Source organism: Dysidea avara, chromosome 3 (genome assembly GCF_963678975.1).
Source record: "Dysidea avara chromosome 3, odDysAvar1.4, whole genome shotgun sequence".
In the NCBI taxonomy this organism is placed as follows: Eukaryota; Metazoa; Porifera; class Demospongiae; order Dictyoceratida; family Dysideidae; genus Dysidea; species Dysidea avara.
This window is the reverse complement of record NC_089274.1, coordinates 35281436-35298354: the sequence shown is the minus strand read 5'-3', so window position 1 is coordinate 35298354 and position 16919 is coordinate 35281436. Positions and strand designations below refer to the sequence as shown.

Below are 16919 nucleotides of genomic sequence, written 5' to 3'. Positions count from 1 at the left end.
ATTAATATTCAAAACTCTTTGCTGATACAATAACCATGAACTCTGCTCTGGAAATTATGTATAGAACATTATATAATTTGATTCTTTAGTGTGTAGCTAGAGCCTTAGGCCTCATAGTGCATGGAATAGAAAATTTATACCGGCAGATGAAAGAATACCTTGTATACGCAACCTGAAAGCTAAATACATATAGTCATTATTATCAAGAGTCCATGCAAGCATATAACAAGAGTTCATTTTAATATGGGACTTTAACCATCTTTTGGACAATATAAATAGGGCATCAGAGCTGGTACAGTAGATACAACTAGTACATTGAGATCCAAGCCTTTTTGACTGGAATTAAACTTTCAAACTTGATGAAGTGAATTTGGTCACCGAAGGACTAAAAGTTGCAGTATACTTAACTAAAATTTTCTGAGGGAGTATGCCCCAGAGGCCCAGACTATATAGACCACTTGACTTAGCCTTAGCTACCACTTTCACCTTACTCTGGTGCCCCTGATGTATCAACAACATAATAGAGTAGCTATAGAAAAAGCTAGTTAATGCCATAGGCATAGTTAGGGGCGGGAATTTGCCCTACTATCACGCATTCTATGCGACCATATGCATCATCACACAAAAAATTAGTAGCACACAAACAATCCTATAGACTATATAGCTAGGCTATAGTACACACATACCACATTGCTGAGCCATGACTAAGGACAAGTACCACACAAGACTGACAATTATCACGTGATCTATTTAAGGTGAAGTCCTTGGGATGTCTCTGCAACACCCCAAGCGGACACACGTGATACGTGGAACTAATGTTGTTTAAAATGGCAGTCCAAGAAGGAGAGTGAGAGAGAAGTAACGAGACTACATTAAGTCTTATTGTAACTGGATTTCATTTCATGGTGAGGTGTATTTTAATGCAGAGGCCGTACACCATTGCTGAAGTATGAAAGAATAAGAGTCTCACACTGGAGTGGAGGTTAACGAAACTGATTAGATCAAGGATTAGATCATCGACACACACTGATTAACCGAATTTACAGTATTTTAGAGACCCGCCAAGCGAAAACTACTAGTAGCTCCACTAGCTCGTATTATCTCATGGCGAGATTGTTGACAAGGTGTACAGACCAATTACCAAAAAAACCTGGCTATCTTGTCATTTTCCACTTACATCATCATCAGAAGTCTTGGAACTTTGGCTGCAGGTGAAAGTCAGTAAGCGAATCTGTTTGAGATATCACTGTTTGTATGAAAAAGTATACCCATTTACATGTTTTGGTCTAAATTACTGAATTTATGTACAGTGAAACATATGAAGAAGTTTGCTGCATGGCACAGACATTATTTTGCTTAATCATGGAACACTGTAATTTTCACAAACTAACCTGCAGAACTAATTCACAGTGCTTTTGTTTCATTGTATGTAGTGAAGGTTAACGATGGCTGTCAAGACATCGAAATAGATCAGAGCGTTCCTTTCCAAATATCTGGCATTCAATTTGCCATAGAAAAAGTAAGTGATTTTCAACCTTAAAATGACAAGCTTAAATTTCCTCTGATTTCCTTCTGCTATAGCTCATCTTAATCGCTATTCACTGCTATTTCCAAATCTGGTTCGAATCTGAGGTATCTATCAAGTGTCGTGGGTTATTATGCCTTTTATTGCATGACTCCAAAACACTCAATACAAAATGTATGGGGAAATTTGCTACACCCAGTCAGTTTGGGCCAGTTTGACTAGTGTTGCACCTAGTGTTGCACCGATAACCAAATTAACCGATTATTCCGATAACCGATATTAAGCAGCCGATACCGATAACTGATCCGATATACACTAATAACACTATCTCTCAACCTCATCATTAAATGACTCACGTTAGTCACATAAGCATTGATATACAGCTCATTCTAGCCTAAAATATAAAGTTAGTTGTATACCACAAGCAAAAGCTACTCATGTTGACAAGGTTTTAAGTACATTTTACTACTGCTATATGGTTGAGACAAATGGCTGGTACTACATAGAAACCTAAACCTCAGTTTACTGTTGGGCACTGTTGGGCATGGCCTAAAACCTGACAGTTTATTATGGGCATGGCTTGTAGTCACCACTAAACCATCAACACATAACTTAATTAAAATGCCAAATAACTTATGTCTAGCCTCCCCCACATCATTATACTACACAGCACAGTGGAGATTAACATCGGCTTTAATTTAATCAAAACCGATTAATCGGCTAGTAGCCAATATCGCCCGATACTGATAATCGATTGAATTACTGGTAACAGCCGATATTAGCTACTTTTACAAGTATTGGTATCGGCTACGAAGTGGAATAATTTGCCGATTAACCGAAACCCACAATCAATCGGTAAATGTGAAAAAATGCATATCGGTGCAACACTAATTTTGACGAGCCAAAATTTCCATGAATTGGACTTCTTTTGGCATCATTGTACTCGCAGAGAGTTGCTCTACATGTATCAAATTCAGAAAGTTACTGAACAGACTCGAGATAGGCAGTACACAATAATTAATTTAATTTTTAATAATTTTTCAATTGAAATGTATTGGACATGCCTGTTCCAGCTGGAATTTTTGCCATGAACAAAAGTATAGCAAATGTCCGCAAACTTCTTGATATACCTGTCTATTCAGGTCTCTGTGTAACAATGTCAACTGTTTAAATGAATAAAATCCTTAAATGTTTATTTTGTGTAAAAAGTAACAAATTTAAGTGTATTGCATTTAATGCTCACCTATCTGTTTTTACAGGCAATCTAGTCATAGTGATTCACCCACCAACAGTGGATGTGGTTGTGATACTTAACTCTGGGCCAGGTAGGACCCTTATTAGTATTTGTGAATTTCGGATCAGTTTACATACAGAATTCGAGGAATTATATTGTGTTTTCTTTTGTAGTGCTCAATATTGTGACGTCAAAAGGTGTCATGAATTTCTACATAATTAGTTGATATTGTACTATCTCATATGATGGTAACAAACTAATACCCAGGTCAGTTTATGTGTTGTGCATATAGTATTAATGTTTTCCTAGTACCCAGATTTTTTGGTGTATTGTACGTATTACTATGATGATACCGTCGGTTTTGCAGGCCATCTGGTCATAGCAGTTCATGTTCTAGCAGTCGGATGTAGTCATGGTAAGTCACTTTTGACCAGGCAAAAATGCTTGCTTGTTGTTGTACAGGACTGGTCTCTTGTGTTGTCAGAATACCGAGCAAGTTGTGTTTTGTAGTGACCACAAGCCCAGCCCTAGTGATAATTGGCCACTTGTCTGATTAGCAGCTTTGACTTAAGGTATGTGCGCAAGCTCACAGCAATTGCTTTGTAAGTTGTACTTTTATGCACAAGTGTAACTTAATGTTACTTAAGATCAGGTAATGGTTGTAAAATGGGTTAAATAATATATCAGGTATTCGCTTAGCTTAAAAGTGGGAATTACAACAATTGCAATCCTGAATTTCCTGTTGTATAGCTAAGAAATATATTTAACATGTTGTACATTCTGTTTGGTGGCCACTTGTTGTTTGACAGGTCTCCTCGTATTCATGTATACATACTTAGGCACCAAAACACATTTACGTTACCTCTGGTACACCAGATTCACTTATAGCCTTGAATATAATTTTTTAATGTTTAATTCAGTGCCTGCTTGTTCTTTTACAGGGCTCACTTAATCTTGTGTCATCATGAAGGCATCTAAGAAATAATCACTTGGTGTTAAACTGATGTTTATTAAAATTTTGTTATGTGTTATAATAGCACTGTTACATGTTTACTCTACTGCAAGAAATTTTCATGAATTCTGCATCCATCTTATCCACAATTAGAATTGCCTTATTAATAGCTGTCATGGCAGTTCATACTTCCACAAAGCACCATCAGTGCAAGTTGGAGCTTGTGTTGTGGCTTTCATTATGTACGTAATGTAGGGAAACAAAGTTTTGTCTGGAATGTGGTTCATGGTTTGTGACTGTATACATGAGTTTTGGTCATTCCACACAACTTGCAAAATATTTCTTTTATCATAAGTGGTGCATGGCACTAAATGGAGTATCGACTAATGATTTATACACCTTCCCTAGTATCTGTATGTTCTTCACGCTTTCACACCTTGTTTATAAGACATCTGCCGATTATAAACACGAGTATAAACGCTTGCATGGGGTGTGGCACTAAATGGACTCTAAAAGATTTCTACTTAAAATGCTTTCCCTAGGGAACTTACGGGTCTGCACACTTTCACAATTTGTTTGTCAGACATTAGGGCTTGTGTCCACATCGTGTCTTTAAAAGTTATTGTAAGGATTACAGGTTTGAATGGAGAAAATACGCGTAGGGCCAACCAGAATTAGATAATGTCAGGCCTAGACAGTGGTACAAACACGGGTAAGATGACTGGTATAACGTGACGATACGTGTAATACAAGGTAGAGAAATAAAATGAAATATGTCTAAATACAGCTATATTTTTTATTTTAGCAAGGTCGCAAGAAAATGACGACTAAAGATTTTTTATTACATAACCCAATACAAATCCATTGAGAGATGTAGCATAATCCAGGGCTAATATTGCGAAACCGACCCTATACGTATATAACTCACAGTAGTGGCCGCATCTTTTAATTGGGCGTGCGCTTCGTAGTTTCTTGGCCACGCACCTCACTACCATGAATCTTGATCTTTTGCTTTGAGGTGGTTTATTCATGCCAACTTGACAAATGGGTAAAGCGAGTTCCTGAAAATGTCATGAATACCTTTCACAATGGACAATATGGGTATAAAGTAACCAAATAACAACGTATCTGGCTTCGTAGGCTGCCGGTAATAACGAATATATGGTTTCGTAGGCTGCCAGTAATAACAAATTCCTTTGAAGAGAAAGGGGGCATGTCTCATACTTATGTGAGCAAAAATGAAGGGCAGCTGCAAGGCTAAACAATTCACATGAGAAAACACTATAAAACAGTTGAGAAGATAGTTTTGCATGTAATGTGCGGTTTAAAGTAGTTTGTTGGACTTACTCTTCCTTAGCAATGCATAACAATGTAATTACTGAATTATAAAATAACTTGTGAATTATGAAATATGTTAAATTACAGTATTAAAAATCTAATTATCTAGCTGAATTAGTAATAACAATAGCATAAATATAAACCGAAGTATATACATGGTTGATTAACTACCTATTGAGTTAGAATGGGATAGTATTAACTGCATGGGCACCTGGTTTTTAGAAGTAGCATAACATCAACTTATCAAATGGTATGGTAGTAATGTTTAAGTAGGGATTGTGTGCCACCCAAAACTCCACTTTAAAATAAAAAATCATCCTAGAGACATTTTACACGACAAATATCACCTTTATGGAATAGTACTAGTCCATACTAGTTTAAGGAGCAAGACCAAGGCTGAATTAGGGATAAATGTTCACTAGTATATCTGCAGGTATAGATGACCTCCCTTGTTTCCCAACTTTTTCCTAATTAAAATTAATATTTTTCCTTAACTTGTTTGTTTACTTTTTTTTTGTATAATTATTATCACTGGTGAACCAACGCATACCGCATCAAAAGAAAGGAAGGTGCCAGAATTAATGTTTTCATTTGAACACGCACTCCAGCTATCAAATACTGCTTCGAAAGTGTAGTGGCCATTACACTTTACTTTCAGCTATATTCAGCCTGTTATGCAGCGCTACAGATGAAAAACAGTAGAAGAAACGCCCTGCAACAATCCAGTTACCACAAAAATACGATTCGTGCATCCCCAACTATCAATTACATGAAAATATCAAGGAGAAAACATCCTGACCGCCTGGTAGACTCCTGTAAGCATTTGAGCGTAAATCGGATGGCTGCAGGTTTGAGGCTACCTAGGTCCAGTCATGGATTTTTTCTCCTTTCTGCAACTTTTCAAACACACCTTAAGTAGCTAATGTCTTAGTGTCTAATGTCTTTGAGCAGGCTGTAGGACCGGGTGTCCTACAGACCTTCAGCACTTGTGCTGTAAAGCTTTAATAAATTAATAAAATTAATAAATTACTGCCTTGAAAGTGTAGCGGCCACTACGGTTTGCTTTCAGCTATGTTCAGCCCGTTACACAGCATTACAAACAAAGAACAGTGTTAGAATTGTCTCTGCAATCAATTTAGTCACCACGGAAAATAATATGTATGGTTCTTGTTTACAAATGTACAGTAGGGAAGCCATGCATTACACTACTACGGATCGACACCTTGGGCTGTCAGCAAAAAGAAATGGGAAATAAATGAGGACAAAGGTAAGCCCATGATGCGTGCATTGTACGTACTGCAGTATGCCAACAGGCATGTCTCAGGATGAAGCGACGTCAAACAGTGAAAAAATCAAGCCCATAGCCTTAGCCGCTATTGAGTCACGCTTGCCTGAAGACATCAGGCAGGCAAGTGGGCGGGTGGGTAGGTGGGCGGGTGGGTAGGCAGGCAGGCAGGCAGTAGAAAATTCCATTAAATATATATATTTTTTAAAATTCGTAATAATTTATTGGAAGCCTTTAGGATCATACTGAAGGCACTTTTGGGTTTGGTTATACCTAACCAATACTGTCAAGGTGCCAGGATGAAGTTGTGAAGCCGGTTTGTGGGTGAATTAAAACCCAAATCTCCATGATTCCTAATAAACAGTACTACTGTACTGTATGATAATATACAAAACAGCATTAAATTATAACAAAACTCTTACAGGTGGCTGGATATAGAATTTGTAAAAAAAATCGCCAAAACTCGAATTTTAGACTGACTGACTGCCTGACTGATCACAGTTGCAAGGCTAGAGGCCAAACGAAGCAGCACATGGCTACCATTTTATGCTACAATAACAAACTCACCAGTGGGGTGTGCCTTTTGGGGTTCCAACAAGTTTACACCCTCTGCATCTTGTCTTTTCTTTTATCTTCAATCAGGCTGCTTGTCTTCTTCTTGCATCCAATGAAACCATATCGAGGCATTAATTTTCCATATCAACACTTTTTTTCAGCAACGTATGTGACTGGATCTGCAAAAACCCGACAACAGCGCATTTTTCGAATTCCTGTTTATTAAATATTTATAATCTACTTAGCCAAGTATATTCTCTAGCAAAGTTTCAGCCTCATATGCCAATAACCTTTGGAGTTACAGCCCTACAAAGTAGCAAAACAGAAAAATCAATTTGTACCGCAAGTATTGGGAAAATAAATTACAGGTGCTTACTAAAATGGCTGTACTATGCAAACAGATGGACGTACTGGGCTGACATTTTCATCATCATGTTCGCCATAGATAGGGGAATCATTCCCTGGGTAAGTTTGTTGTTTTATCACCTTTCGTTACTGGATACAAAGGTGAAATTCATGAAGAAAAATCGATTGTGTACGATCGCTTCGGCGTCACATAAACAAACGCTCATAACTTGCATATCCTTGAGTCTACTGCAATGAAACAAAGATATTCCAACTCCTCTTGAGTAGGTGAATAAGATTATATCCAGGTTTTTATTGTTTAGTCCCTTCCTTCACTAAGAAAGAGACGTTCAAAAATTTTATGAATTTTTTCAATAATACGCAAATATTTCACCAATTGTTTTCAATGCTTTATATTGGAAAATTAGGCTTGCACTATTGTGTTGGGTTTTCACACATATATAGATGCCACAGAATTATTTCAGAGCTGGATTTCTTACCTGGCACTACTATAAGGCTAGATATGTGCAAGTTTGCGATTGGGATCCTGTTCGCAATAGGTTCACGACCACTCGATAGAGTACAGAGACCACACCTCTTAACAATCTAGCTGTTTACGTAACAGTAAACAAAATGACCACCCCTTATTGGTCTAGCTAGCTGCACACCTTTTGGCTGACTCCAGATATATTCTAATACAACAGTCACTGTAATACAACAGTCATGTATGATATTCTAATAGAACAGTCAGAAGTTACATTGTAGCTAGCTATGCTACACACCATAAGCAAACTAGTTGTTTTTTTTTAAATTGTAAATTTATAAATGAATTAGGGATATATGCAACAGAAAGTAGTGAAACAAGAGATGAATGATGGTATTACGGCATAGCTCTGTGGGAAAGTCCCTACTTTGCCAGATTAGCATTGTAGGGACTTTCCCATTGAGCTATGCTGTAATACCATCATTCATCTCTTGTTTCACCACTTTTTGTTGCATAGATCCCTACTTCATTTTTAAATTTACATTAAAAAATATATTACAGTGGAACCTCGATTATCCGAACACCGATTAACTGAACTCTCGATTATCCGAACACAAAAACAACTGCTCAATTAGGATATTTTGTCAAAAAGTGTATGCTTTATTAGAGTAGTTGAGCAAAGCTCAGTATATAAATGTATGGATGTTTGATCTTATGTACTTTCAATTATCCAAACCCCCCCCCCAATTAGTTTGGATAATCGAGGTTCCACTGTACAATTTATATTCGTACTTCATTTTTAAATTAATAATTTGTAATATGCTAGTACAGTGAAGAATTATGCAACATTCATCTGAAAGTGGATGATTATTATTTAATCCTATTATAGTGAGAGATTTATTCAAGAATCACCCAATTGTTCCTTGTCTTCCATTACTGCAAAGCATTTGTTGCCATCCAAAATTGGATGTTCCTTGTCTTCCAATATTGGAGTGTATTTGTTTCCTATCCAAGATTGGATGCTCAATACTGACTTCAACTAGGACCATACTGTTACGTATAAGACATTAAAACAGTACTTAACGTCTTTGAAACAGCCTGCAGGACCACTGAGTTTTGCTAGACTTTTAACCTAGCGAAAAACAGATAAGCTAAACACCAGGGTTAAACACCAGGGTAAAAAAAAAGTGAAATCCAAGGTGGCAGCCAAGAAATGGCTGTGATGATAAGTTAGTAGCAAAAATTTTAATAACGACAATAGACCAGCTCATTTAATCACCTTAAAAATGCAATTAGTGTTAATTGTGCATGACAAAATCTGGATGCTATGGATACTCATAAAAATGTATTGAAGCTATTGGGAAATGATAATAATTGATGGTTACTTCCAAAGTATATGGCATATCTTAATTTTCTGTACATAAAATGAAACTACAGGGTTCTACCCACACTGGTCGGCAGTGGTTCAAAGCGACCAGTACCTCTAAAATCCGACCAGTACCCTCTTAAATCCGACCAGTACAATTCTTCCATATATTACTGATACATGTGCAATATACTCTAATATAACACACAGCATATCAGTTCATGTTAACTTTAAGCCACCACTTAGGAATTTCTGGGCAGAACCCTGAAACTACATAGTTTCTCTTTCGATTCATGGCTGAGAAATGTTTTCCATGGCTGATAACCATGAGTTTGTACTTAAAACGTACTTAAAAACCACTCAGAATTGATTGACAAAGCTTAGTAGGAGAGATTGCATCAAAGATGAAGGTTACAATCGACTTGATGGATCAACAAGCAAATGCCATGTTCAGTAAGTCAGCAAACTCTATCTAGGTGATCCTAACACTTGTTTTTGGTTTGTTATTCCATAATATAAACATAGAAACAAGCACCTGTTTGCATGCTTTATCACCAGCCATCTTTTTCACCAGGCATTTTCAACTTCAGCGGCTCATATCTCACCCTTGCTACACTTACATGCATACCAACCGGTGTAGAAATCAATGTAGTTTTCCATTCTGTTGAAAATTTGGATGTCTTCTTTAATTTTTATGTAGCAAGGTTATATTTTCGGTGGTTGTTCGTTTCCCAATGGTTTTTGTACATAATCACAGCACCCAGTATTGTGAAATAGCAAATACTAGAGCAATTAAAATACTTCTGTTAACTTGTCATCACAGCCATGTCTTGGCCGCCACCTTGGATTTCACATCTTTTTACCATGGTGTTTTTGGAAAGGCCGCACCCTTTTCACAGCTTGGATGTTTTTGTTTAGATATCACTTCTTTTGGTATTTGAATACTACAAAGCCAACCTATGGCCAGCTGGATTTCAGAAGCGCTTCAGTACCGGCGCTACCACAAGAGGTATACTAGCTATTAGATATCTGCAACTTCGCGATTGGGATCTCATTCATGACCACACTCATCCAATAAAGATCTCAATGGATTAATAGTGACAGAGTATGAAGACTACACCTCTTAACAATGTAGCTATTTACTTAACAGTAAATAAGATGACCTCTCCCCTTATTGGTCTAGCTAGCTGCACACCCCTTGTCTGATTTTAGATACTCTACTACAGCAGTCACCTTAATACAACAGTCATGCGTGATATTCTAATAAAACAGTCACAAGTTGCACTATAGCTAGCTGGATAAAATTGAGCCACTCACATTTTGCATGAAAATCAAGGTACTCTAATAGAACAGTCACTGCATCTCAGTAGACAAATAGTATGCCTATGGTAACTTGCTTTGTTATAAAACACTATTGCAAATATATACAGACACTACATATATATTACAACTTTAGGCCACAAAAAGTTAATGATATGTTTCTGGTTCCCTTCCTGGTCATTTGTTTACTGAATGAATTGCATAATCACCACACAATAATTTATAATAATTATTTTATCTCCATTGAAAGGTTTTTATGTCTTGTAAACACTCTTTCCTTATAAAGATGCACTAACTTTATCCATTAACTTTGTTTTTCTCCATAATTCCATGTACTGCTATGTCAAACGTAGTGTACCACATCCAAAAGTTGCAAAAAAAGAAGAAAAAAAAGCCTGGTCACCTGGTCAATTTTGGGGAATTGGTAGAACCAGAAACATATCATTAACTTTGCACGACCATAAACAAGTAGGCACAAAATTATATCAGTATAAGTTGGCTTTAGTATTGGATTGTTACGTATTTTCTGTATTGTAGAGCACTAGTTTGTCATATCATCTTCAATGCATTTGTAGTTAAGACGAACAATGATTTGTAAACCTCAAAGCTAGTTTATGGTTGGCTTTGGGTATGTATTTAAAATACAAAAAGAAGTAAATCCAAGCAGAAACAGTCAAACTGTATGAAAAGGGTGCAGCTTTCAAAACCCTGGGTGAAAAAAGCTGTGAAATCAAATGTGGCAGCCATGAAATGGCTGCAATGATGTTGGTGATAATAAATTTTATTAATGCACAAAGCCATTATTAAAATTTATTATCATCCACATCATTGCAGCTATTCCACTTTTGAGTTCACAAATTTTCACTCAGACTTTTTGAGGGCCACACCCTTTTTATACAGTTTGGCTGTTTTTGCTTGGATTCACTTCTTTTTGTATTTTAAATATATTTATACCACACAAATTCTTACTAATTGACTTTTCAAAATAACTTGTTGTAAAAACTGTTATAAAACGTAAAGGAGCTCTTATTCCCCTTCTTCACACACAGGAACAGCTTTCTGCTATGTCCAAGAGTCTCTTGGATGGGTTATGCTACTAGTAGTAGTCAGCAGCTTGTAATGCCTTGTGATTCCAGCCGGTAACATTGTCCCTACATAAGCAGGCTTACAATTACAATACAAGCTACCAGCTTACTCTGTCACTCCAGAAAACAAGCATGGATGCATGTTGGCTACAAGTGAAACATGCATACTGTAAATAACACTCACTTTTAGAAGTTTATGTAACTCTTTAACCATCAGACAATCATTTGCTAACACTCCAGTGTTGATTTTAAGGCCACTCCAAATACATTTTCTGTTTCCCGTCCACCGCCCGCATCTGGTTACTGTTAGCTCTAAATTATTCCATTATTCTGTATTCTTCCATTATTTTCTGGTTATTCCTGCATACTGACAGATTCAGTAAAAGCCATTTTGAAACAGTGTCGGCTCACGTGTCAGCAGTGCTATCACGTCGGCACAGACTTCACGTTTATGCTATTTTGCAACTTAAAAAGGAAAGAACAAGCTTAAGCATGCTTTTATGCAGCTTTTTATGGTTTTGCCAATTGCCATGCAGACAAATAATGGCTTGAAAAGCTGCCAATACTATAATGAAATAATGGAGATGGACCGCCTGCCTGCATGCAAATTTTACAGGAAACAGAATTTATTTGGAGTGGCCTAAAGCAAAAACATGCTGTTCTTCTGGTGCCAAACACGCCTGCTGAACACGGATACTGCAAGTATGCGTAATAATGCCAATTATGATGCAATAGCTGCATGTGGTTACTAGGCTGGTGCTTTAACAGTTTCAATATAAGCGAGCACCCTTAAAGTCTATTATCTAGGCCTAAGCCTATTATGCTCAATATTTACCTATTATTCTTTCCAGAATTTCCCAAAAAATTATCCTATTATTCTTTTTGTTATTCTTGTATCTAGCCTATTATTCCATAATTATTCTCATTCAGTATAATCTGTGGCTAGTCGTTTAGTTTTCACAATGCTGCTATAAGTAGTTTTGTCCGAATTATAATAGCCATATGTGAAGCATTCTACCTTACACACCATTTTTCTATCCATAATAGTTACAGCAGACTTAGAATAGCTATCTACAGTAATAATTCAAGTGTATTTAATTATTAGTGCATTACAATAATATGCTGTAACTACTGTATAGCTACTAAGTTAGGTAGATAATAATGCCCAATGACTTGAAGAAGATACACTGGTATAAGATGTACAAGTTTCAGAATTGCAGATAATCATGCAGTTAAATCCCTGATGCTGGCTGCAGATTGGTAACATGAAATGAACTGACTGCTTTATTAGAGTATTTGAGCAATCTATATTGATCTTTTAGAGGCTTTTCAGCTCCTTTCAGTCAGCACTCCTGTCAGCTTTATCTCATTTTTGGTAGCTTATCTCTTTCTTCTAGGTAATCAAGAAGAGACACGCCCCCTAATTCCACCGATTATTCCTGTGGTCATCCGATTATTCTAAAATATTATGCCTGTAACCATCCTATAAATCCTGAATTATTCTCACGAAATTGGTGACCTATTATTCTCAAGGTTATGCCGGCATAATAGGTGCAGGCCTACTATTATCTCTAAGGATTTATGTTTACCATTCTCCGTTCCCTAGATGTTTACTTACTTCAAAAGTATCCTTAATAGTCATGCATGTATTACTTAATATTAGCAATAAATGTACTGGAATTTTACTGCATTTGTAGCTGTAATTAAAGTAAGCTTCAGGTGACAACACATGAATTCCTTGATATGGTATAATATGTTTAATAATCCTTAAGGCTACTGCAGTGTTCTAACTTTGAAAACCAGCACCAGCTTATGCATTTTAGAAGTTTAGTTATTTATAGAGCCTCTGACTATAGTGATAGTTTAGCTGTCTTCATTGTACTATTCTAACACAGATACTCGATGCTTTGATTTAACAACACCATCCAATGGAGAGATAACATCATGTAGTTCTGATAGTAATGGAGTGGGTTATGAGGGAGACACTTGTAGTTACACATGTAACACTGGTTATGAGCTAACTGGTAATGACACTAGGACCTGTCAGAGAAATGGGAGCTGGAGTGGTAGTGATGATGTGTGTAGAGAAGGTGAGTATTTTACATAAATTATTTTGTCCATTAAGAATAATCTTAATTTAACTTGCAGTTACTTGTCCATCATTTACCAATCCTAATAATGGAGTGATGACTTGTTCACTGGGAGATGATGGAGTTCCTACCTATGAAGACACTTGTAGTTTTACATGTAACACTGGTTATGTGCTAACTGGTAATGACACTAGGGCCTGTCAGAGTGATGGGAACTGGAGTGGTACTGATACCATGTGTAGTAGAGGTATGTACATATGTACTGAAATTTAGTGTACCAAGTTAACATGGTGGAGGTTGTGGGTGAATTAAATGTTGGAGTTGGTAAGTTATACAGGTGATGTTTTTTTTGTTGTTGCTGAAGTTGCACTATAGCAATTGGATGTTCTTTTATTGCTTCAGACATAGTGTATAGGAATCCATTGTTTTAAACTTTAGCAACTAAGATGTGTTGTTTATGTTTTACACTGGTGGGTAAGTGTAGATGTAAATCAAGACACACAATAGTGTGCCGTGTAGCCAAGTACAGCTAGTGCAGGTGCGTGACAGACAAGTGTGTATTTTACAGGAACCAAGAAAACGCCGTTTTCATGCATCCGTAGCTAGATAATGGCAGGATGGAAATTAACTATTTTTACTGTGGAAACTTCTTCGGGGTAGGGCACCTCCCATCTCAAATTTGAGGCGACTTCACCCATCCATCACTGAGATACGTGCCTTCAAAGTTTGTCTTAATTTCTTTGTATTTTTCTTCTTAATCTTTCTCTTTTTTTTCTTCTTTGTCTCGCACTCTTTAGAAAAATTATAATAAGTTACACATGATTTGGTCGAATACTTAAAATTTGGAGGGCAGCAGGAACATAATACTGCACGTTTACAGTCCAATTTTGGTACAGATCAGACAAAGAACAAGGGAGGTTTTCAAAAATCGAAAGGCGATTTGTTGTCATGCTTTGAGCGTGAACCACTTGACAGAATTACTTGAAAAGTGGTCTGTGTATGGAGTAACTATCATTGTGCAAACCTTTTGTGGTTTGGAAGAAGTCACATAAACAGTCATGGAGTTAGAACAAAAACGCCAACTATGTGTAAGAAGTGCACGATCAAGTTTTGTTAATAAAAAAATATTACTTAATTGTCACTCCTACCAGGCAAACTAGTTTATGGAATCAGCTGAAAATAGGTACAAAGGTAGATTAATTGTTTTAGAACAAGTTTTCAGTGGTTTATAAGGAATCAGATACAAAACCACTGAGCTGCACTATGAAAGTCAACTAGGTGTAACAAATGTGTGATTGAGATATACTCTAATACTGCAGTCACTCTAATAGAACATTCAGCTTCATAATGAATCTTTTTATTAGAACGTTCAGCAACAATCAAGTCACCATGTGGAGAATTCAGCTAACAACAAGTTACCCAAAAGAGAGTTCAACTACAATAAAGTCACCCTGTAGAGAGTTCAACTGCAAAAAATCACCCTGTAGAGAGTTCAGTTACAAACAAGTCACCTGTAGAGAGTTAGGCCTGCGCCTAATGTGCCGGCATAATTTTGAGAATAATAGGTTACCAATTTTGTTAGAATAATTCCGGAATAATAGGAGTGTTACAGGAATAATTTTAGAATTATCGGACGTCCACGGGAATAATCGGTGGAATTAAGGGACGTGTTTCTTCTTGAGTAACTAGAAGGAAAATTAAGCTACTAAGAATGATGTATTGCTGACATTATTATAGGAGTGCTGCAAAGTGTTGGCTGAAAAGAGGCTGAAAAGCTTTTGAAAGATCGATATACTCTAATAGAACGCTCAAATACTCTAATAGAGCAGTCAGGTCATTTTAAGTCAACAATTTTCAGTCAGTATCAGGGATTTAACTGCATGATTATCTACAATTCTGAAGCTTGTGCATCTTATACTAGTGTATCTTCTTCAAGTCTTTGAGTGTATTGATTGATATCATTATCTTAGTATGTAGCTTTAGCTACAGTTTAAATACTGACACTAGCAGCCAATAATTGACAGTACTTGAAATATTACTACCAGTTATATTATTATGAACTCTTGTTACTACACATAGCTTTTCTGAGTTTGTTGTAACTACTTATATGGTTGTGTAATATGGAATGCTTCATATATAATGGTTATTGATTAAATCTTGGCAAAACTCCTTAATTATGAACATCTTGAAAACTAAGCAACTCAGTAGCGACAGAAACTGAGAATTATTATGGAATAATAAGCTAGATACAAGAATAAAAAAAGAATAATAGGAGAAAATTTTGAGAAATTCTGGAAATAATAATAGGTAAAACTTTGAGTGCATTAGGTTCAGGCCTATAGTAAGTTTAACTACAAACAAGTCACCCTGAAGAAAGTCCAGCAATAAACAAGTCACCCTGTAGACTTCAGCTACAAAATAAATCAAACTGTAGAAAGTTCAGTTACAAATATGTCACCATGTAGAAAGTTCAACTACAAACAAATCACCCTGTAGTGAGCTCAGTTACAAACAAGTCACCCTGGAGAGAGTACAGCTACAAACCACCCTGTAGAGAGTTCAGCAATAAAAAAGTCACCCTGTAGTGAGTTCAGTTACAAATAAGTCACCAAGTCATCCTATAGTAAGTTCAATTACAAATATGTCACCCTGGAGAGAGTTCAGCTACAAACAAGTCATCCTGATGAGAGTTCAACCACCCTGTAGTGAGTTCAGTTACCAACAAGTCACCCTGGAGAGAGTTCAGTTACAAACAAATCACCTTGTAGAATGTTCAGTTACAAATAAGTCACCCTATAGAGAGTTCAGCTACAAACAAGTCACCCTGGAGAGAGTTCAGTTACAAATACATCACCCTGTAGAGAGTTCAGCAATAAGCAAGTCACTCTGTAGACTTCAACTACAAACAAGTCACCCTGTAATAAGTTCAGTTACAAATAAATCACCCTATAGAGATTCAATTCAGCTACAAACAAGTCACCCTGGAGAGAGTTCAGCTACAAACAAATCACCCTGAGCAACAAACAAGTCACCCTGTACAGTTCAGCAACAAACAAGTCACCCTGTAGACTTCAAGTTACCTTGTGGAGATTTGTTTGCTACAAACTAGTCTACCTGTAGGAGAGAGGACATGTGATAATTTTCATACAGCATTAATTTTTGTATGAAATGCATCATTATAAAAAAGGTATCCATAGAATTCAGGTCTTGATGTCTTCTCCTTTGTGCAGAAAAAGACAAGTAAAAAAACTACAAAGATGGCCACAGGCTGGCTTTGGAGTATACAAACAAAAAGAAGTGATATCTATACAAAAGCAGCCAAGCTGTGAAAAAAGGGTGA

General features: G+C 36.6%; 1 protein-coding gene and 1 long non-coding RNA gene across 2 annotated transcripts in view; both read left to right on the top strand.

The window, feature by feature from the left end:
* Window positions 1–16919, top strand: part of LOC136250837 (uncharacterized) — a 134243-nt gene that overhangs the window by 50694 nt on the left and 66630 nt on the right. Inside the window, exons 7-8 of the mRNA XM_066043162.1 lie at window positions 13385–13579; window positions 13638–13826. Coding sequence (XP_065899234.1) covers window positions 13385–13579; window positions 13638–13826 — 384 coding nt within the window. The remainder of the gene's footprint in view (window positions 1–13384; window positions 13580–13637; window positions 13827–16919) is intronic.
* Window positions 536–3851, top strand: LOC136250869 (uncharacterized). Its single transcript, XR_010698788.1, has 6 exons — window positions 536–1221; window positions 2785–2850; window positions 2933–3026; window positions 3127–3174; window positions 3222–3331; window positions 3701–3851. It is a non-coding gene; the product is annotated as an uncharacterized lncRNA (long non-coding RNA).